Raw genomic sequence first — 23921 nt, forward strand, 5'->3', positions numbered from 1 at the left:
AGAGTATTTTTGGAAAAGTAAAAAAAACTACACCATCCATACCAAAATAATTATTCTACAAGAGTCTCTCCTAGATATATAAAAAAATGGACAAACTCAAATGGTGAATTTACATTTAAATGTGTAGATGTTTTCGTAAAAAAAATAAAAATTTACGATTTCATCACGTATTCATGTATTATGAATGTTAATATTGAAATTTGGACTTAACTCAATCCCCAAAAGCTAGCTCAAAGAATGAGGATTATCTAAGTCTATATATACAACCCACATGTTATTTATCCTACCAATGTGGAACAGTTAACACACCCTTCTCACGCCCATGAATGAACATCTGGAGCGTGGAGTTTACAAATGACTCAATTATGGGCAGAACGTGTAGTCTAATTATAGGCAGTTCAACACATAACGGTGGAACCTGGACTCTGATATTATGTTAAGATTGAAACTTGGATCAAACTGGAATGAACATCTGGAACGTGAAATTTACAAATGACCTAATTATGGGCAGAACGGATAGTCTAATTATAGGCAGTTCAACACATAACGAGGGAAACCGGACTCTGATATCATGTTAAAATTGAAACTTGTACCTAACTCAACCCCAAAAGCTAGCTCAAAAGAGAGAAATTGCCCAAACACATATATACAACTCACATATTATATATCAAATTGATATAAGACAATTAACAATACCACTGTACTTTGATTAGAGAAGAAGCTCCATGTTGTAATACTTTCGGATATATTATCATGACAAAAAAAAAAAACTTACAAATATGGGATATATATTTATTGAATACAATAAATATAACACTAGGTAATAGAATGTGTCACCTACATATACCCACGTGTACAAATTGACGAAGCTTTGTAATTTCAATCTATTAATAAAATATTGTTTTATTTGACGTCGTATTTAGCAAGAAGTCTGGCCTTCACATAGGATAATGACGTGACACCAATTTTTCTTGGCAAGTTGTCATCAACTTTGCAGCCAGATTTGTCTATAAATTCACATATTTAATCATCCATTCCAATTCCAAATTGCACACAATATAATATAACATAGTTAAATATGCGATCTCAATATTCTGAAACCCAAAAACATCCACTGATCAAAAACAAGAAAAGACTCAATCAAGAGCAAGTGGGGATACTGGAAACCAACTTCTGTTTCAACAACAAGCTCGACCCCGATCGAAAACACCAGCTCGCGTTAGAACTTGGTGTTCCCCCCAGACAAGTTTCCATTTGGTACCAAAACAAGAGGGCTCGTGAGAAGAACCAAAGCCTTGAGACGGATCACCGGGCGTTGCAGCAACGGCTTGAAAACGTGTTAGCTGAAAACACAAGCTTGAGGGGAGAAGTGGAGAGGCTTAGAGGAGAGCTGTGCAAGATTCAAGAATTGTTCAATGGTTTCAATTCTTCGGTTTCGAGTTCTTGTGATGAGGTTGGGAGCTCGAAGCATGAATTGGAGAGGGAATATTATGCGGCACTCATTGGTGGTGCGGGAGGCCAGTTTGTGGCATTTGGAGGCTTGTAATATCTACTTCTCGGCTGCACTCAATTAAAGTCTTGATTATATCAAGCACCAGATGCAGCACCATGGTGGTTTGATTGAATCTTGTAGATTATAATGTCAAACTCGATCCATGTTCCAATACTTTTCTTTTTATTTTAACAGAATATCGCTACCATATATATATATGCTTTATAATTCAGTGAACAAGTTTTTTTAAAATAACGTGAAAATCTATAACATTTATCATTGGATGCGGCTCTTCCATTTTCTTGGCATATACTTGATTAAGCGAGGGTGGCAGATAGCAATATTCACGGGCATTGGTCAAGGACAAACTAAAATGGGGTATACCCAGATTATTGAATTGTAGTCAATCATTACTTTATCTAAATTTGATAGCTACTTTTTAAATATAGTTTTATTGTGCAATTATTAATCCACTAACAATTATTTTTGTATGCGTCGCCCTCCCTCTCAAATATTCTTCATTTTAAGGTTCAATATATATATTTTCTTTGAAAATAATATTTATGATTATAGTTTTGATCTTCAATTTGTCTCAAGGAATTGCACATGGATAAATACAAAATGAAGAGAGAGCAATTTATTTAATTTACTTGTTTAGTTGTCATTTTTTTTTTTCAAGTTTACATGTCATCTATTTTTCTATATTGTATTTACTATTTACTTTTATGATATATATTTTGTGAGATGTTGCCATTATAGTAGCTATTTGTGGTCAAACTATAAATTTGAATTGACATATGTTGTATTATCTATATATCGTGTATATCATTTCATCTCCATATAAATTATTGATTTTTTTGTTACATTCCCTAATGCATGGTATGAGGATGAATAAACATTTTTTTTAGTTTGTTTCAATCCATATTGTTTATGTGTTTTGTTTATTATCATTTGCTAACAATACATGTTTTAGATATTGAATTTTTAACTTTTTATATATATTTTTAAATTCATATTATATAATCAGTGTCAACGTGATTGTACGTACTTCATAATAGTCAACTTAAAATCATTGATAAATTAAACTTTTCCTCTTTTTTAAAGAATTGATCAAGTTCTCTATTTCCTATACTTACATTCGTACGTGGAATTTGTCCAATACAGTTGAAGGGAAGCTTGAAAATTTGGACAGCCGACCAATGTCTTGGCAAGCTAGGCCTGTGGTTGTGTTTTTCCATAGATTTCCATAATCAACAAATAATATTTAATCACGTGTAATATTTGTTAAGGTGCCGTTTTCCAAATGATGTTTGATGAATGAACTGAAATCTTAGTGGATCTAATGATAATTTATTCAACTGTGAAACTGCAGCCTTTGAATATTCTCACTTGTCATGATATGTAACATGAAAGACAGAAATGTGCATGGTGCATGATTCATGCTTCTGATATTTTACACAGGATGTTAAGTTGTACTAAACGTAGGCTATGGGTGGTGTACGAACAGTATCAAACACTAGATTTTCCTAGACATTATAAATTGGGTTCCAATCATTCTTTTCTAACCAACAATGGAATGAAAGACATGAACAAACAATTAAGATTGTGCGGGGAATTTTAATTTTTCCTTGTATTTCCAGTCATACCGGCTTTACCGGGGAAATTTGTATAAAGCTGTTATTTATAACGCAGAAATGTGTCTCTATTAATCAGCGGTTTGTGATAGTTGTTGCCGATGGATTTGTGAATGTACCGACTTAATAGTTATATCCTCATCAAGTGGTAACTGCTGAGTGTCAAAAAATGGGATGAACCATGACGCGTCGAGTGGTGTCCAGAGACGGAGCCACCCCAAAGGCTGGGGTAGGCTCCAGCCCAGGCTTGATTTTTGGCCTTATTTAAAAATATGGATGGAGTTTTTTTTAAAAAAATTTTAGCCCATTTTAGCCCACATTTTAGCCTACAAATTTAAAAAATAAAATAACATTGAGTATATCACAAATTTTAGCTCACATTTTAGCTCAAATTTTAGCCCACATTTTAGCCCACAAATTTTTAGCCCAGTATCGAAACTTTTTATGGCTACGTCCCTGGTGGTGTCGAGTGTTCTAGTTTGATGAGGTTAGCCATTTAACTAGTAACTTGAGTTTGATCACTCTAGGTCGATCCAAATGGTGTTGCCCTTTCACCACAAAAAAGAGAAAATTTTGGATCATTGATAAAATTATTTCATTTGGAAATGCGTATCTTCTGGTCATGTTAATTCATTTGGAAATGGGTTGAAAAAGACATAATATTGTATCATCAAAATTATTCCCTGGAAAAAAGAACAAAGAAAACCATGATGATCACCTGTTATTGACATTTAGATGCATATAATTGCAATTGGCTTTTCCAATACAGTCAACAACTGATCAGAAATAAACCCCAAAAGCAACAAGTCTGTTAATCAAACACAAATTTCTTGCTAGCTCAAAACTCCTACATGAATAAATGTACATACACAAACAAACACACAGATACATGAAGAGAACTGAACGTCGACGGGCGCCTTTTCTTAGTTTCCACCTTTGCCAAAAGATGAAGACCATGCTCGATGACCAGGGAAGCAGCCATCAGAACAAAACAAACCGTATCCACCGCCTATGTTGGTTTATTTTCAAGTGTAGCAGTTTCCCCGCCGCTTTCTCCGGCCATTCTCTTTCGCGAATCTTCAGGCTGCTCGAGGTGTCAAATAGAGAGTTTCAATTCATATTCATAAACGATAAAAAGTTGGGATTTGTCTCAGAAGAATGTATTGAATTCGGAGGTGTAAACGCGGCATATTATTCAAAAGATGCCAGTGTTTGACTATCATAATAGAAGCCAAAACGACACCTATATATTTAGGACGAGAGGAAATAGTAGTTAGTATTTATTTCTAACTGTGGTTCGAGGCACCGTCTATTTGACACCGGATGTACCGCACCGTCTATTTCTTTTTAAATCATAAATTTGGATCATTTAAAATAAATTTATATGAATGTATAGTAAATTTACTGTTGTTATAAACATAATTAATTATAAAGAGAACAAAATAAATAGATTCATTTCGTGGACTTATTTTTTCACCACATTCTGGCTGGAATTCTTATATATTCATTAAATATTTAACTGTTAACACTTTGATCGCTTCACACATTTTGAAATTAAATAAAACATTAAATATTTTACTGTTACCAATATTTTACCGCAGACGCTGCAGCAGTTAAAAGTATCTTTCCTCCATCTCGTGCTCCAGAGGCTATTACTATTTTTTTTTAAATGAACGTAAATTCATTTAAAAGGTAAAAAAGTTAGGTACAAGTACACTGGGTATACCCAGAATCAATGTATCAAATGCGAAACATCATACAATATACCCTAAGCATCAAAGTAATTCAACATAATCACTAGTAATGTGTATTAGTCAATGAAGAAGTCATTATATCCATAGCTTCCGGTACACATCGGTATGTAAGTATCTGTATTTTCCGCACAATGCTGTCAACGTTCGGGCTCTCATCTTCGAACATTACCCTATTTCGCAGGTTCCAGAGGCTATTACTAGCCACTGTTTAGAGAAGACGGTAGGCAACGAAGGTTTTCCAGGGAATATTTCGTCCTATCTTGTGAGATACTGCCTCCATGAAAAGATTAAAAGTCCAAATTTATACACACATGCATGGGTCCACCAATTTCTTTATGGGGTCCATCAATTTCTATAAAATCAATGGCCTAGTTCCTGTGGGGCACTATCCGGCCCCATAGATAGTGTCGAACCTGCCGTTTTCCAGACGGCTTGGAAACTGTCAGCTTAGGTTTTAGCCACCATCGCTAAGGTTAGCATGTTCTTGAAGTGACTGGTTTCTGCGGTTGTTTGTTCAATTAGATAATATGGCAACTCATGCTCTGGCGAATAGGATCTCCTCAGATGTTAGTTCTGTTATTCATGAATTTTCTAGTCTTAGGTTTATTAAAGTCAATGTTAGGGTGGTAGAGAAGTTGGTGAAAAATCCTCAATCAAAACATTTTTTTGGGTTCATCCACAAAATTGTGGTACTATGTCATACAAAATATGATACACTTCATGTGTAAATGTGGTACTAAAAAAGATACCCGGAAACTGAACACAAAAAAAAATCGACCTGAAGACTGAAGACCAATTTCCCGTAGGATGGTTTGTCCCATGTGATATGTGTGGATTTTTTCAGGGAAAAAATTATGATGCAAAACAATTTAAAATATTTATTTATTATTTAAAGCTTCACGTTGAAACAAAAGACATTACAATAATACAATTTTTTATTTGACAAGATCCATTGCCAGATTTTCCAGGTTCATGGCTTGAAAAACTTAAAGACAACAGTTATATTCAATCAAATGCACCAACATGCAAACAAGAGCAGAAAAACAAACCAATACAGTATCCACCCAATCAAATTTTTCAAAGACAACTCAGAAACTTCCTCTGGTTGAGGCACTTGGGGCACGCATGTTGGGAAAAAGACACGATTCAGGATCTGAGAGTATTTGGAGGACAAAAACTGAAGCTACCTCTTCTTTCTTGATGGTTCATCTGACATTATAGCCAATATATGCCACCATTCAGGGTTTTACAAGTACAACAGCTGACTGATTTGATGGTTATAAAGGAGACTAACGAAGTCGTTCTTCGTTACAAGCTGGCCCAGCTGGATTGTCACCTTTGGTTGTTGCAACTTTTCCCTCGGTAAGGGGAAAACCAAAGAGCCTGCAACCTTTTTTGCACATTGAAACAAATTTCTGATTGTCTCTGTAGAGCTGCGAAAGTCTCATTTGCTTATGCTCTTCAGAGGGCTCTGATGATCTGATTGCAGGCGGAGGCAATTGATCAGTACTTTCAGAAGATGGGAACTTACTTGGAATTCTTAGAGAGGCACCGAAATCTCCAATATTGCTGGTTCCAATCTTCTTCCGATTGCCACATAACAATGACATAAATTGAGATGATGGTGAATTTGATTGCTGCAACATTAGAACAGGAGGAGATGATCCTGGAACGAGCAAAGGTGAAAATGGTGTTTCAGTGTTATAAACAGGGGAAAGAGTGGACCAACTATTTCCATGATTCTGCACCTGAACTCCATTTAATATGTGAGTATCATTATTTTCATAAACATTACAGGCTTCGGAGCGCCGCGTTCCATATGGCCGGATCGACACAGTTTCTTGACATTGCAAGACCTTGTGGAATTGAAAGGGTTCGTTAAACAAAGTAATACCGGCATCTGCATGATGAGGCATGACGCTGTTTCCTTCTGCCTGAATTCTTGATTCAATGAGACCAGGAAGGCACCTTGTGTCTGAAGGGAGCCTAATAGGGCCGTCCAGTGCAGTGTACGAAGGACGAAACCCGAATACTTCTTGACCTTGCAAGACCTTGTGGATCCTTAGAGGCTCCCCGAAATCTGGCATTCCATTCTCATCTGTCACAAAGTATTGACGTATGACCGATAAACGTTAAAGACGACCACTTGGAATATGACTTCGGGAATAAATTTAGTTTTTGTTGCAGGGATGTAACCTCTAGGAGCTGGAAAATCGGCTTTTGTAGTGGGAAATCTGACCCTACTTCTCTTGGAGCCTGGTAGCATAATGCTGTTGGGTCCAGACACTGGACCGGATGGCTCAATCTCCCAAGGGGAAACCCGGCAAAGACAGTTCACCTCCATATCATCCCATCTCACCTGCAAAATAAAAACATGAATCTCAACAGGCGTCAAACCAAGGGTCAATTGCAAAGTTGGGTTTACGCAAAAATAGGCTCCTCTAGTTATATTGACGAGCCTATTCTTGACAGAAAAATATGCACACACCCATTTGTGAAAATCTGCCGGCAAAATGCATTCACCACACCAGAAAACGAAATCTTAAAAGCAAAATAATTACTATAACATATCAGTACCTACCAATAAGCACTTCCACTTTGAACCAGGCCATCTTACTGGATCCACGTCACTGACCCCGATAATGAGCCCACTGCACCATACAAAATAAGATTAATTTTGATAAAATACTGCACCATCGCAAAGTCCAGAGACATTTTTGAAAATGAACCTTCTCTGAGAAGAATCTTCTGTTTCAAACCGGATTTTAAACCTCATTCCAGATGAAAAGGAATGTGTTAGGCTCTTGGAGAACTTCTGATAAGGTAAAATGATCTCAAATGAACGACCCCTGCAAAACATGTTTCAAATACAGAATTACCAACCATAAAATAAATCTTAACAGTAGGGTCAGGCATTGTCATGAATCAACTCCAGAGATATATACTAACTAAACATGGATATGTGAGAACAAATAGAGACGTATTAACATCCTCACAACGATCCAACATCATCAAGGATGGTTGGAAAAAAAACTTAGCTGACCATAATTGTAATTCGCAATTCATCGTCAAAATTATTTTATAGTTTAAGAACTAACAGCCTTTTATTGAACTACCTAGGATTATAACAAATGTTAAAAGTGCTTTGCATGGATATGGAGTTCACCACCCCAGCAATGCTGCTAGCATTGAATTGCTGGCTGTTGGGTGCAAGAATGGTGGAACCACTTTTAATCTGTGCAGCTCTACGAATTCCGAGCCTTAGTTCTCCATCACCGCCTCTGCAAAAGAATAGACGATGAGACGTAACATGGATCGAGTTAAAACAACAATCAACTATGTGAATTCAAACCTTAAAAAAAGCACAGCATCCCCCGAAGTCAGTTTCTTCTTGTTGACAAATGCACTCCAACCAGTAGTCAGCAAATGTCTGCGAGGCTGACCTGCTCCAGAAAAACACTCCGTATTTAGTTACATTTATTAAGTTGTAGATCTGAGACACAAAACAAAGTTCAGTGACCATGTAAATAAACACCACAACAAAAGTTGAAGTCCTACCCCTGTAAATATGCCGAAATTTCCACTCAATACCGTGCAAATCCTTAGCCACAAGCTCTTGTGAAGGTCTCTGCTGTTTATAGTCCTAGATCAAAAGAGAATGGATACACCATCATTGCCAACCAAAAGAACAAAGTGATTACAGGGAATGAAATTAAGAGAAAATGGATTATTTTATAAATTCATTCACCAGAGGAGGAAAGCAGTCCTCTGCGGCTCGACGAGGTACAGAGAAGCCACCATGAGTGCTAGTATCAGAAGCTGTAAGAGTTTTACAGAACATATGAGGTGTCATAGACTTGCCTAAATCTTCTACATCTTCTTCTTCAGCTTCAAAAATCCCATCCCTCCATTTTTGTTCTATCTGCCGAAAATGAATTTATTTGATATGAAGCTTGTAGATCACCACAATCTAGATGAACTGTAGTAGTGATGTCTAAATAATAGAAAAAGGCATCTCATCGACTAACAGTAAAAAAAATTGAATCTTTAAAAGGAAAAATGGCATCTTTTGTTTATGTGAGTCAAACAGACCTTTTACCCAGATCAGCAGTACTTCATACAAGCAAATACAATAAATTTCATTTCCAAGAAAGATAATACTGCTACATTTGACATATTTCAAAGAAAGAAACAACGCTACGAAGAATGTCTTCAAGATCGGCAAAGACATCGATCCCAAAATATCATCTCCAGACCCAAAGTATTGCCTTCCTAAGGAAAATATTGCTTAGAGTTTCAAAGGGAGAGAGGAGAAAATTTCGCTCTTAATACCCTTTTGGTCTAAATAATTTTGTGCAAAAAAGGAGACATTCATTCAGATCATTAAGTAATTACCCCGAAATATAATAAATTCCAAATTTTCTCACAAATACGAAAATATAAGAACTGCAGCCGACTGCAGTTAAACGAACAATGTAACGCTGGAAGAAATACTCTTACATGTGGGTCTGGAACGAGGGAAACTAGAGCATACACCTCATCATTGGTTGAATCCGCCTAACAATAAAAATCTTGAGCTTCAGCAAAAAAAATCCTGAAAATGAAGTAATAAGAATTAAGTGGTAAAAAAAAAGATTCTCACATGTAGTTTGACATCAATGACGCGACAAAATACGTGAGGAGGGAGATCATAGGTTATGTCCGGGTGCTCCGGGAGGTGTTCCACGTGTCCCTGAGGAAAGTACACGACGGCGCTTCCTTTCTTAGGCAACGAAATCAACGGCCCAGCACAGGCGTGCCACAACTCCATACACACCGCCGAAGACGGCGTTTTGGCCAATTCCGAGTTCGCTGAGGCCGCCGACGATGAAGGAGAACCGGAAAGCGACGCCGTTTCATCTTCAGTGTTGACGGTATTCAAATCGATTAATCCGAACATCATAGTCGAACCCTAAGCAACCAAAATCACATAAAACAGAAATCTTTAAGTTGCTGCAAATCTCTAGATACAAAATGTGAGTGTACTTGAAAAGTACCCACTCACACCAGCACAGATAGAGGGAGGGAGAACGAGAGAGAAAAATGGGACCTTTTTTTTATAATCTTAATAACGCACTCACTCGCTGCATTGCTTTGCTTTCTCTCACTGCAAACACGGGATTGCCGTTTCTCAGTGCATATATATCAAAAAATCTCGCTTTATTTAAAACAACCAACTCTGGAGCATCCTATCTCACTCGCGCCTTGATTTTTACTAATAACGATAACAATAACTCTAACTTTTGTAATCGTAAATGCAAATACATTACTATTATCGTTGCAGGACTCTGCAAGCTGCAGAAGAAGCAGCGCTGTGCAACTGCGGGGAGAAGGACTCAAGCTACCTGTGTGGGGTGTGAGGAGTCGAGGGTGGGCATTAGATTATGTATGTACATAGCCTATACATACACCCCTCGTCTGTATGCACTGATTGGGCTGCAACACACAGTAGAGGGGGTGTCAGTATGTGATTTTTGGGAGTTAGTTGAGGGGGGAGGAGCTGCTGGATAAATAAAAATAACGGCGAAAGGAGTGGAAGAAGAGGACTCGCTGTAATAATAATAAACAAGAATATTATTATAATACAAAACCAATATATATATATATATATATATATATATATATATATATATATATATATATAAAATAACAATAAATAAATGAAGTTGTGTGCGCTCACAATACCCCCTTTATTTTCGGGCGATGTCTATTCTGTCCCCTTTCACTTCAACAAATCTCCCCTGTGTCCCTTGCCTTCATTATATATATATATATATATATATATATATATATATATATATATGTTGACCTAGTTCTAACCCTGTGAGTAACTTTACAAATTTTGATATTTAATTCGTATTTGATCAATCATGTTTGTATGGGAAAAAAATCTTCTATTACATGAAGTAATTTTCTGTCTTTGTAGGAATTGAAAAGTATTTAAATCAATGTATTATTAATTTGGAAATGAATTGGACATGCCCATAATAAATAAATAAATGTCTCGTCAAGCAATGACTTCAATTCGATCTCTTTCAGGAAGCTAATTTGGCGGATCTGATGTTTTAATTGTGTAAAATTTAGGGCATGTGTGAAGATATAATTAGTGATTTTAGCATACGATTATTGCATATACATTAAACTAAAAGTATGATGTATAAATTGTGTATTATTGTTTTTTCAAAAAAAAATAAAAGAATTATAGTGAATATTGGGTGAAAATTTTGGATATATATGTAGCTATAAAGGTATATGGATACATCCAATATGCAACGCCAACATATATACTGCTGGGAAACACTTAGGCTGCCCAATTTTTGTGCCGTGGACGCATTATAAGCTAGCTAGGGCCTTTCATTTATAAGTTCTCCGCATCTAATAGGAAGAAAAAGATCCAAGCTTTTCCTGCCAGCCAGCCAGCCAAAGGCGTTGATGTTATCTTTTGTTGGGGACGATAAAGTAAGGGATTATGACTTTTACGCTATTTTTAGGTAGCAAAAGATGGTCCCAATATTTTGATTCTTTTGTGCTATCCATGCATTTTTATTTTATTAAATTTATTTGCATAAAGATGATTAATGTCCGCGATGGTCAGGTGTAACCAATTAAGGATGCGATAACACTTTTCGAGGGGTTACTCGACCGTCCTCCTTTCGAAAGTTTTACTGATTAAACTTGACGTGCGATTTTATGGGTTAAAATTTCGAGTCCATTCGATCAAAATACGTACAGCAGTACCATAGGTATGAAAGTGGTCACTTTCAAGGCAAAACTTCATCAACGAACACTTATTGTTGGCACATAGAATTTCTATATAGTTAATAAAAAAGTTATTATAAATGAATGATATTTATCTCGATAATCAACTCCAAGTATGTATAATAGCTCATAAATACATATATCTGGATATATATATATATATATAGATGGTGACAAACCGGTGGAAGATCGTTTGTTTCCCTACAAAATTAATTAAGGTAAAAGAAAAGAAAAGAGTGAAAGGGGTAAAGATTGTAATAAGAGCAGGGCAAGGACAAAAGCACGACCGTGATGAAATAGGCAAGTTCCTGTCATAGCCATTATTCATTAAATGGCGAAGGCGGGTACACCCTAAAACAATAACCCGGACTAAACGGGTTTACATGTCAGTATCCAATTGCGCATTACCCCGCCTATATGCTTTTATCCTGTTTCGAAGCTCAACTAGTCTCCATAAACATGGATTTTAGGAATTTTTATTATGATATAAAAAACTGTAATTCTTATAGAAAGATTAATAGTACCAAGTTCTTAAAACCCAATTTTAAGTTAATTAACTATTTTTTTTTTGAATTGATTTTATGCCTTGGCTAACAAAAATGTTCGATACGCTTCACATCACAAATCCTTGTCACCCTTTTTATGTTCTCCTAATTTGACACCATCACATTAGAAAAGTGATATTTGCTCCTGCATGAACATTTTCTTCTATTACCAGTTTAAAATTCAAGAATGCCCCCCTCAATTTCCCTGGCAAATTTTAAGCAATTTGGCAATTGGAACATCCACCCATTTCTAGTACAAGGGATGTATGGGAGCTGAAACCCATTATTCCTTCGCAAAAAGATTCAAATATTATATCATACATTCGGAAAAACAAAGAAAAATCATTTAGATATCATAGATTTTCCACATTGGTATATATATATATATATATATATATATATATATATATATATATATATATATAGAGAGAGAGAGACGGAGAGAGAGTAAAATTAAATTTTTTAAAAAAGTATATATAACCATTTGCCAACAACAAAAAATAATGTGCTATATTGTTCATATAATTTTTTTCACTGGATAATTAATTTCATATACCAACTGATCAATTAATTATGTAAAAGACACGTGCCTGCAGTTAGATATTAATAGAAAAAATGGGTAATAAAATTTATTTTGGCACGAGGGAGAAAAGGTCTTTTGGTTGTACGTGATAATTAATCAACGGCATGTATTACAATAAATTCAACTATTTGGAAATAGGAATTATTTTTCACACAACCTACGTAGCAAGCACGCAATATTATTTAGTTTAAGAAAACCGTAGAACGTAAAAGAAAATTTTCGATCCGTTTAGAAAAGTACTTTAAAAAGTTTTTTTTAGTGTTTTATAAGTGAAATTTTAAAGTATGTGTTTAAATAAAAAAAATTTAAAACGTTTTCTATTTTTTTTAAAACAATAATTGCTCTCCAAGTGTAGTTTTTAAAGAACAATTGAGAAATAGTTTTTGATAATACTATTATTTTGTACGTTACTACGTGGGCAAGAAATATATATTAGATTGGGGAATCAATTAATTTTTTTTTAGTTTTAGCTCATATTTAACTCTAAAAATTAAAAATAACACTACTACAATAAAATAATATTTTTAAAACATATTAATTCATCGACTTAACCAAACCCTTTCCTAACCACGTGGGATTGATCCCACATGCATGCATTATCATGGACCGACTCCGATTTCCTTAATTACGAAACTAAATGTAATCAATGTGTTTGTACAGAAATTGTTTAACTAGCTGGGTTATTAATTAAGCTTTGCCTAATTAAATTGTGGGAAGCATATTCTAATTAGCTTGAAAACGGACAATATACAAAATGACAGACAGCATGCAGGCATGAAGTACGTAGCCTAGCTAGGGTAATAATTTATCTGTTGGATGATATATGCAGTATCCGAGTAATCCGACTGTGGAATACTGTGATTTCTTGTTATAAGATGCATTTCTGTTAATAGATAATACAATAGATCGATCTATTAATATGATGATCCTGTCGTATCTAAATACATCCACGCATGTTTTTTTGTAAGGTGTAACTTTCTTAATAATAGAAAAACATTTATTATATGAGAACAATTTTTTTTTGGAGTTGAGATGAGTTGTTAAAATTTAGTATCGAGCTCGATATATCGTTTTAAAATTGGAATTTTGGTTTGAGTCATCTAATATGTCTAAAAAATTATTGTTTTCACTAAACCTCTTATCTTAAGGTCGTCTTTGATCACCAAATTACTAAACTTAAAGGCTACAAATAAATTGTCAGTCGAAGTTTGAATAGAGATTAATATGGGTCGACGACATTGGGTGGACGAAACGGGTGGGTGTGGGCGGTCTGGTTAAGTGATAACAATAAATATAAAAATAAACAGAAGTAGAAGTGAATGAAGGGGTAGAGAGACAAGGACTGGTGAGAAAGCGGGGTGTGGCGTTTACAGAGATCCCCTCGACTTTTTCGCGGGCTTTTACTGAAACCCTCCCCTGTGGGGCAACCCCCAAAGCCGCTCTCTGACCACTGCTTTATTGCTCACTGTGCCCACTGCTCTATTATATTTCATCGTACTTGGACTCTCGTCCATTATACGCTCCACCATATATATATATATATAGGTACGTATAATATTATTCAAACGATGACTTCTTGCTCTTTGCTGAAAAATCTTTAAGGATTAATAATTAATGGCCCTCGATTTTTTCCAATTTAAGTAATTTCTCAACGTACGTTAGAACTATTTCATATATGATGCCACCCGGGTCGAACAGTGGAGTCGGGTCGGTAACTCTACCAGGTAAGCTATCAAGAATACGGGAAGAAATATGAGCTAAGACGGCGGACTGGGAAGAAGATTCTTCGTTGACCTTTGAAAGATCTGCCAATAAGAAAAACAACCACGTGAATGGGCGCCGGAGGGGGTCCCCGGCGTGGCCACTCCGATGCTTAAGTCAGCAGGGTACTCAAACAAGAAACCAATGTAGCCAAGTGATGGCTGTGATATTGGTGTGCAATAAATGAGTGTGTTAAATGTTCATTAATATCTGAATGCAGGAATAAATGCAAAACCTGGTATTTATAGTGGAGGAAATAATGATGACCTCGTTTTTTGGGACGTGCGCATTAAATATACTAGGGCGGCTGATTATACCCTATTGTTCTGACATGTCAAATCATGTATTGATCATATCCCATCTGTCCAGTCACTCATTAATGTTAATAGGTCGGCCGCGTGTATTTCAACATCATTAAATGCCTCCCTCGCTTCGAGATGTCAGAAGAGAAGTCATACCAGAACTCTGGTGCTATGTCCTGAATCAACCACTCGAGAGATGGGCTGTCCTGACCCGGGCATCGCTCATGGGCCTGACCCATGACCCTAGCATTCCCGGGATCAACTGCCCGGGACATATTGGGGTATCATCACTCCTTCCTTAAATAGTCGGGCTAGAGTCTACTCGCTGTCCCGATTAGTCCCTTGTGCCCGGTCAGGAAAGCCATTTTGATACACCTTCTGGACTGAGCATAGCTACACAGACGTCGGTGTATGGTGAAGACTCGCGATGTACATCAATCAATCATACCTCCCACGTTTTTATGTTTTCGAGGATGATTTATCGCAATATTTCGATAGGCGTGTACGTCTTTTCAACTTTCTGGTGCAATTCCCAATGTCCGTCCTGACCGTCTATGTATCCAAAGATTCGACGGTTGTGATTAGCCCCTTGCTATTATAAATATAGCAACATCTTTTTTATTTTTTCCAAGTTACCATTAAATAGTTGGTCACAAGAGTCAAATGGCGAGCTCCAGTAATCCGTCGAATTCAGATATGGAAGAAGTCTCGTGGCGATTAGTTGAGAAGAAGAAAACCGAGATAGAAGATGAAGTGTTCCATAAGATTGTTCGTTACTGGGAGAAACTTCAGAAATTACAACTTCTCCACGAGACCGGAGAAGCTAATGCTTCTAGACTGGTGGTAAAGATGGAGAAGTATCGGGAACGTCTGAACGTGACTGAAGAGGTGAACATCTTCGAGGGTGATTACATCTACCAGCTGATGTTGCTTAAGGAGATGAAAATCCTCTCGGGCATTACAAGCACCGAGGGCTTCCTCAAGTCTTCCCCAAATGAGCTAAGGAAATGGAAAACCATGTGGATACTCTTTGTAGAAGAAGAATACTCCGCTGTAATTAGTAGAAATGCTAGCAAGTGAATAAAGTTATTCTTCTGTTTCATCCTTGCTTTGTATTTTTAAGATCTGGCATGAGTCTTTATTACTGAATACCTGCTGAACAAACCAAACAAAAGTATCCCCACGGTAATGGTTGATCACCGGCTTTGCTTTGAAACATTACGTTGGGCCCTGACAATCTCTTAGAGAGGATACGAAGCTCCAAGGTTTGTGATATCCGGGTAGTCATAATGATGCATGCATTATCATTGAACATTATCTCGGGAAACCTTTCATATTCGGGGTCGTTTTGATAACTGCATCCGCCTTTTGGTCTACCCCACGTAATTTTCGAGGCCCTTAATAATCGCCCACGTGCACTGGTCTTAATGGCTATGATACATTCTCCTTCCCAATAAATGACGGCATGCTTTAATTAACCTTAGGCTCTTCACATTCCCTCATCCCAAACGTCTTTTCCTCCCTTTCCTATAAATAAATTGGTGGATAAGATGCACCCATACCAATCAGAACAATGTCGAGCTCCAGCGACTCCAGCACTTGCAGCAGTGCCATCTCTTCTGTTGGTGTGCAAAGTCAAATCCCAGCGGAGTTACGTCCCTATGTAGAGCTTTTCAAAAAGAATGTCGATGAGTACATTCTGGCCAAAGTCGTATGTACCTGGCATAAGCTTCAATTCATCGGCCTTCTTTATTTGAACGGCACAGTCCTCACTCGTTCTCAAAGGATGGTGACGAGGAAATACAGGCGGGAACTAGGGGTATCCCGCATTGAAGAGTTGCTGACTGACCAAAACCTGCTGCATGCCATGTTGTGGAAGGAATGGCGGCATCTAAATAAGGTCTCGAGCACTGATTCCTTTGTCAATCTTGGCATTCAAGAAGTTACTGACTGGATGGATGAGTGGAAAGGTCGAGTGGCCACTGAAATTTCTGTATTAAGACGCCGACCATTCCCTTAATGAAAATTTAGACAATTAATTCCTGCGTCTTCTTTTAATTCCTTGCAAATGTTTTAACACCAGCTAAACTAATCATCAATCCGAAAACCGAAAAAGGTAGGCCTAAACATATCCGAACGTCGGGTCCCATGCTGTCCGGGCCTTTTAGCCGGGTGATGGGATCCTCTGCTCCCGAGTTACCTCGTAAGAGGCCGGGACTTGGCATGTTTTCTTTCTTGATTGTGATAAAAGGATTCTATCGGGGCGTATTACCTCTTTACCTTTTTCACGCATGGATATAAAAGAATAGTCATATGATAAATCGGTAAGTCCCAATCTGAGTATAGTGGGTATTCCTTCGATAACTTTAGTTCTTCCGGGATCTGAATAAGGCCGAGATATGGCATTATCCCAATCCCTCTCTTCGCTTTTTCAGTCAATCATTGCGCAGTCATAATGATAGAATTCTGATGACGTGTTGTCAGAGCCCGTACGTATTCTCAGCTACCATGGCGCCTCGATTTGAGCAACTGTCTTTTCAATTTTCCCGCCGAATGATGCCGCTCAACTTCCAAGGCTAATCTAGCCCGTCCAATCTATGCTAGATCAACGGCATAAATTCCATCTCTCCCTTATATATAGCGATCCATCGCTTTTTCTAAAAATCACTTGCAAATTTATTCTTCGGCGAAGCCCTGCTTGTTTTCTTCCTCGGTCTTCTCTGTAGATTTCTCCGGCGATCTCTCCGACTATCAACCATCACCCTCAATTCCTCTCAGTAAGTCTCTCTTTTCTGTGTCTTATTTGCTTCTTTTCCATCATGTCCAATTCCACTTCTTCTACCTCTGGCAAAAATGCTAGGGGCCTATCGGAGGACAATTCTCCCACCCCTTCTGACCAGTCTGTTCAGATTCCGAGGGGTATTCCTACTATTCCCTCTCGATCTTTGTCCAAGAAGACTGCTAAAGCGTCTTCTTCCCGACCCCTGGGCTCCCCGAGTAGAGGGAAGGGTAAAATAACAGGGCCCTTCTGGTTTTCTACAGTGTCTTCCACTCTCCGTCCGGGTAGTTTAGGAGACATTCGGTCCCTGGGGGCTATTCCTTCTACTTATGACATTAGGATTCCCGGACCTACTGACCATCCTGATACTCCTCCCCTCGGATACCACGCTTTCTTCCTTGAGCAGCTTAGGAGCGGTCTCCGTTTCCCGGTTCATCATTTCTTTGAAGGAGTTGCTCGATTTTTTAACCTTCCTCTTAATCATCTTCATCCCAATGCTTTCCGTATTATGGCAGCTACTTTTGTTTTGTTCCGCATGAAACTTATTCCCATTAACTCCTCCGTCTTTCACTATTTTTATTCCTGTCGATTTAATGACGGGGTTTTTTCTTTTATGGCCCGGATGCACTATCGGTTTTTAACCGACATCCCTTCTTCTTTGAAGGGATGGAAAACAAAATTTTTCTTTCTTAAATTTCCGACTCTCCCCACCTGTGCTTTGGGGTTTCTTCCTTCCATGCCTAAACAACCTGAGCTTCCCCGAGATTTCAAACTTCTTCCTCCTTTTACCGATGCCTGGGATGCTTTAGGAAAGCAATCCTTCTTATCTTCAGTGCTGATTGGGTCGAACAATCTGGCCTATTACGGGATCGGGTCCCGGCCTGAAGACCCTGTAGATCAGATCATCGACGAGTTTGATCAACCCGGGTCGCAGGCGGGTAAATCGCTTTTCTTGGCCTTTTTTTTTTTTTTTCGCAACTTTACCTTGCTGACCCACTGTGTTCTTGATGTAGCCGAAGAAGACATGATCAAAGCAAGCTTTCTAGAGGCTGCTGCTCAGAGGAAAGCGGAGCAAAAGAGGATTAGAGCGGAGAAAAGGGCGAAGGAAGCCCAGGAACAGGAGGAGCGCCGGGCCAGGGAGGCGGCCGAAGCTGGTGAATTGGAAGCACGCCGTGCTAGGGAGGCAGCTGAAGCTCAAGAAACAGAAGAACACAGAGCCAGCGAGGCAGATTTGGCCCGGGAAGCAGAGAGTAATGCCCAAGCAGGGGCCAGTTCTCCCAGGGTGGGGCCTATCTCTTCGGGAGGGGAGGAAGACTCAACTTCCCTGAACCGTCGCAAGAGGAGAGCCACCACGGAGCCACGGGTGGAGACGGTAGTGGTGGAAGATGAGCCCGAGGGGATGACCCCTTCCCCTGCTTTGGCTGATCCTTCTACAGGCACTTCGGCGACGAGGCCTCTGGTTCTACCCAATATTTTTGGGGATACCATCAGTTCAGATCTACTAGGAGTGATCGGGAGCTTCCTCCGACCTGACGAGGTGGCACATCTTCAGGGAATGCACCCTAATATGCTCCTAAGCGAAGGAGCGGCCCGGACCTTCTCGGTAAGTTCATTTTTTTGGGTTCCCTCTCTCTTGCTTCTTCCTTTCTCCTGCAAATTTTCCTGACCTTTTCATTACCAGGGTTTACAAATGTTACTTCATGGGCATGAACGAGTGGCGAAGATAGCCAAGAGAGCTAATGCCCAAACCAAGGCCGCTCAGGGAACGCATGGTCAGCTCCAAGAGGAAGTAAACCGGATCAGGGAAATTCATGAGAATGTCCTGGCCCGGGAGAAGGCCATTTGGCAACAGCAGATGGATCTGCTTCAGGCAAACTTATCTGTTGTTCGGGCGGAGGCGCAGTCGGCCAGGGCAGAAGCAGAATCCTCCCGGGCTCGTGCCGAGGATTTCGAGGCGATGGCTGCTGAGGCTAGAGAAGGGATGCTGGCTGCCAGAGAAGATGCAGAATACCACCGGGTCCGGGCTGAGGACTTTCAGGCGGCAGTGGCCCTTTTGAGGAAGACCCAGACAGAGCAGATGTCACACTTCCTGAAGTCTTCGGATTTTAAACGAATGCTGGCCAGAAAAGCTTTCCCGTACTTTGAACAAGGCTTTAACAAGTGTTTGGAGCAATTCGAGGAAGCTGGCCTGGTTCCAGCGGATATGGAAGATTTCCCAGATTTGGAGAAGGCTGTTGCATCTCTCCCAGATGATGACAAGGAAGATATGGATAAGCGGGACCCTCCTGCGGAATAAACAACTCTCTTTTTTTTTTTTTTTTGTAACCTCTTTCCTCTGATCTATGTATGCATGTTTCTTTTTTTCGATTTTGCTCCCTTTAGAAAAATTTCGTAATTTCGATTGCTAAATGGGATACGGTTTACCCGGGTTGGGTATAAGTCCTAAAAGATAATCCGGGGTACGGGTCCATCCGGCCAGGGTACGGGTCCCTGGGCTTAAAAGATTATCCGGGGTACGGGTCCACCGGGCCAGGGTACGGGTCCCTGGACTTAAAAGATTATCCGGGGTACGGGTCCACCGGGCCAGGGTACGGGTCCCTGGACTTAAAAGATTATCCGGGGTACGGGTCCACCGGGCCAGGGTACGGGTCCCTGGACTTAAAAGATTATCCGGGGTACGGGTCCACCGGGCCAGGGTACGGGTCCCTGGACTTAAAAGATTATCCGGGGTACGGGTCCACCGGGCCAGGGTACGGGTCCCTGGACTTAAAAGAATTCTTTCGAGTAATTTCCTTCATTCAGTGTAGAAATAATAGATACAAATGTTTCTTAAGCATAATACTTCTTTAAATGAAAAGCATTCCATGGTCTTTTAAGAACACGTCCTTGAGGATCTTCGAGATAATAGGCCGTACCAGAACTGACTTTTCTGATTACTTTGAAAGGCCCTTCCCATTTGGCTTCTAGCTTCCCCACATCACCCACCGGTTTAACTTTTTTCATAACCAGATCTCCCACGTGAAAATCACTTCTTCGGACGTGCTTGTTATAGGATTTTATGATCCTGCTGCGATAAGCTTCCATCCGGATGACCGCCCGATCTCTTTTTTCTTCCACAAGGTCGAGCTCCAGGGCTCGAGATAAGTCATTGTTGCTCGAATAGGATTCCACTCGAGTGGAAGATTGCCCGATTTCTACTGGCAAGACTGCTTCAGATCCATAAACCAGACCATATGGGGTTTCCCGAGTAGATGTCCGAGGAGTAGTCCGATAAGCCCATAAGACGCTGGGTAATTCTTCTACCCAATCTTTTCCTTTCCCCTGCAACCGGGCTTTCAAAGCTTGCACGATGATCCTGTTGGTTACCTCTGTCTGGCCATTGGCTTGAGGGTAGGCTACTGAGGTAAAAGATTGCATAATCTTCATTTCCTGACACCAAGAGGTAATCTTTTTTCCTTGGAATTGTCTGCCATTGTCTGAAATCAATTTCCTGGGGATGCCATATCGGCAGACAATGTTTTTCCATAAGAATTTCATGATTTCATCCTTGGTGATTCTTGCCAACGGCTCGGCTTCTACCCATTTAGAAAAATAATCCACAGCTACCAGGAGGAACTTCTTCTGGGCGCGAACTGGCGGAAAGGGACCCACGATGTCCAATCCCCATTGGTCAAAAGGGCATGATGCGGAGATCGGTTGCATGTTAGCAGTTGGGCGGTGGTGGAAATTAGAGTGATGTTGACAACCTTGGCATTTCTGGACGAGCCGGGCAGCATCTTGGTTTACTTGGGGCCACCAAAATCCTGCTAAAATAACCTTCCGCGATAGAGCCGTTCCCCCGAGATGTTCCCCACAACATCCCTCATGTATTTCCCGAAGGACATACTCTGTCTCTTCCCCCGATAGGCACTTGAGTAAGGGGCCCTGAAAGGATCGCCTATATAAAACATCATTTAAAAGGGCAAATCGGGGTACCTGCTTCCTGATCTTTACAGCTTGGGTCCGGTCTTCTGGAAGTTTTCCCTCCTTTATATATTCTATGAGAGGAGTCACCCAAGAGTCTTCTCTCAGCGGGGGTGTTTCTTCTTCAAGCGAGGATACGAGCTTCGAACAATAGAGAATCTCCCGGGTGCTTACTTCTGTCAAGGAAGCCGCCAATTTAGCCAATGTGTCGGCTTCGGTGTTTTCTTCCCGGGGAATCTGTTCGATACTCCAGTCTGTGAAGGATGACGCTTGAGAAGTGATAAGATTCAAGTACTTGAGCATCTTTTCATTCTTAACTTCGTAAGCTCCCTTAATTTGTTGAGTAATCAGCTGGGAGTCGGAATAAATGATGATTCGGGATGCCCCAATCTCTCGGGCAGCACGCAACCCTGCCAAGACAGCTTCGTATTCTGCTTCATTATTCGTGACCCTAAAGTCAATCCTTAAAGCCAATTTAATCCTTTCTTCGAGTGGGGAGATCAAGACGACCCCCACTCCGCATCCTGCTATGTTTGAAGCGCCATCAACAAATACCCTCCACACTTTTTCTTCCTTGGGCTGGATCATTTCTGTTAAGAAATCTGATAGCGCTTGTGCTTTTATTGCAGCCCGGGGTTTATACTCAATATCGTATTCCCCGAGTTATACAGTCCATTTGATCATCCTCCCCGAGACCTCTGCATGAGTCATAATTCTGCCGAGAGGAGAATTAGTGAGGACCACAATGGGATGTGATAGGAAATACGGTCTCAACTTTCGAGCAGTCATTACCAAAGCTAGAGCAATCTTTTCTAATTCACTGTATCTCATTTCGGCTCCGCGAAGGGCGTGACTGACATAGTAGACAGGCTTCTGATCGGTCCCTTCTTCCTTGACGAGCACGGAACTAACAGCAATTTCGGTGGCTGAGAGATAGACCCACAATTTTTCTCCGGGCTCGGGTTTTGCTAAGACAGGCAATTCAGCCAAGTGTTTTTTCAAATTTTGAAAGGCCTGCTCGCAGTTATCATCCCAGCCGAATTTCTGTGCTTTCCTCAGAACTTGAAAGAAAGGATAGCTACGGTGTGCAGATCGGGAAATGAAGCGTGATAAAGCTGCAATTTTCCCTGTCAGTTTTTGCACATCTCGAACCGACTGAGGAGAGGGCATATCCATGATGGCCCTGATTTTTTCTGGGTTGACTTCGATTCCTCGATCCGTGACCATGAACCCCAAGAATTTGCCACTCTTAACCCCAAACACACATTTGGCCGGGTTAAGTTTTATCCTATACTGCTTCAAAGTGGCGAAGGTTTCGATCAGATCATCGATGAAATGGGCGACTTCTCGGGTTTTAATCAAAATGTCATCCACATATACTTCAATATTTCGGCCTATCTGTTTTTGAAAGACAAGATTCATCAGTCGTTGATATGTAGCCCCTGCATTTTTTAGTCCAAAAGGCATTACAACATAGCAGAAAGTTCCCCCAGACGTGACGAAACTAGCTTTGTCTTGATCTTCTGTAGCTAAAGGGATCTGATGATATCCCTGATATGCATCCAAAAAACTCAAGATTTCACACCCAGAAGTGGAATCGACTAGCTGATCAATCCGAGGGAGTGGGTAACAATCCTTCGGGCAAGCTTTATTCAGATCTCTGAAATCTACGCACATTCTCCATTTCCCAGCAGACTTTGGGACGAGAACTACATTCGATAGCCAAGAAGGGAAATGGACTTCCCTAATTTGTCCAGCCCTCAGCAATGCTTCGACCTGTTTTTCAATTATTTTATCTTTCTCCGGGCCGAAATGTCGCTTTTTTTGCTTAATTGGCCGGGACCCTGGGAGGATATTTAGTCTATGCTCGGCCACTTGGGGCGAGATCCCGGTCAGTTCCTGCTGAGACCAAGCAAAGATATCGGCATTAGTTTTTAAACATTGCAAGAGTTTTACCCGGGTGGTGGCGCAGATGTCCCGAGCTATCCGGATAGTCTTTCCCGACTCGATCTCCACCGATTCTTGCTCTTCTTCCGTCACAAAGTGTACTTCCCCTTCCCGGGCTTCTTCCTGGTGTTCTTTCCCCTTCCCTTCTCTCTTCCTCTTGTGCTTGCTTACGCTGCTGTTCATGCTGACTGGCCTGGTGAGAAGCAGCCTTTTTGGCGTTAGCCATGTTGACAGCATCGGTTATGATTTTCTTCAATTCTTCGGGAGTCAAATGAATGGTGGGTTGAGGATCATTAGGGGGGGGACCACCTGCGCCAGAGAGACGTGTATTGTTTTCCTCTGGGGCTCGAGAGGCGTCTTGGT

At 40.0% G+C, this 23921-nt stretch overlaps 2 protein-coding genes across 2 annotated transcripts; one reads left to right on the forward strand and one right to left on the reverse strand.

The window, feature by feature from the left end:
* The first annotated feature begins 1078 nt into the window (after nucleotides 1–1078).
* On the forward strand, nucleotides 1079–1546 carry LOC140815706 (homeobox-leucine zipper protein ATHB-52-like). Its single transcript, XM_073174769.1, has one exon. It carries the CDS (start codon nucleotides 1079–1081, stop codon nucleotides 1544–1546), a length of 468 nt encoding a protein of 155 aa, XP_073030870.1.
* A 4369-nt stretch (nucleotides 1547–5915) lies between these two features.
* On the reverse strand, nucleotides 5916–10463 carry LOC140813932 (auxin response factor 3-like). The gene is made up of 11 exons (XM_073172746.1): nucleotides 10265–10463; nucleotides 9523–9831; nucleotides 9381–9437; nucleotides 8629–8802; nucleotides 8439–8523; nucleotides 8233–8323; nucleotides 7997–8161; nucleotides 7610–7729; nucleotides 7462–7531; nucleotides 7077–7239; nucleotides 5916–6978 (listed from the first exon to the last, which is right to left on the reverse strand). Exons 1-11 carry the CDS (start codon nucleotides 10313–10315, stop codon nucleotides 6170–6172), a joined length of 2094 nt encoding a protein of 697 aa, XP_073028847.1. The 5' UTR covers nucleotides 10316–10463; the 3' UTR covers nucleotides 5916–6169.
* Between the last annotated feature and the right edge of the window lie 13458 nt (nucleotides 10464–23921).

This window comes from Primulina eburnea, chromosome 15 (assembly GCF_022965805.1).
Source record: "Primulina eburnea isolate SZY01 chromosome 15, ASM2296580v1, whole genome shotgun sequence".
Classification (NCBI taxonomy): Eukaryota; Viridiplantae; Streptophyta; class Magnoliopsida; order Lamiales; family Gesneriaceae; genus Primulina; species Primulina eburnea.

Excerpts from the sequence above, each read along its gene's own strand:
- LOC140815706 (XM_073174769.1), top strand. The coding sequence starts at position 1,079 with ATGCGATCTCAATATTCTGAAACCCAAAAACATCCACTGATCAAAAAC.
- LOC140813932 (XM_073172746.1), bottom strand. The coding sequence starts at position 10,315 with ATGTACATACATAATCTAATGCCCACCCTCGACTCCTCACACCCCACA. Across the intron at positions 7,532-7,609 it reads GAAGATTCTTCTCAGAGAAG|TGGGCTCATTATCGGGGTCA; the intron begins GTTCATTTTCAA and ends TGTATGGTGCAG. Across the intron at positions 7,240-7,461 it reads CAAAGTGGAAGTGCTTATTG|GTGAGATGGGATGATATGGA; the intron begins GTAGGTACTGAT and ends TTTATTTTGCAG.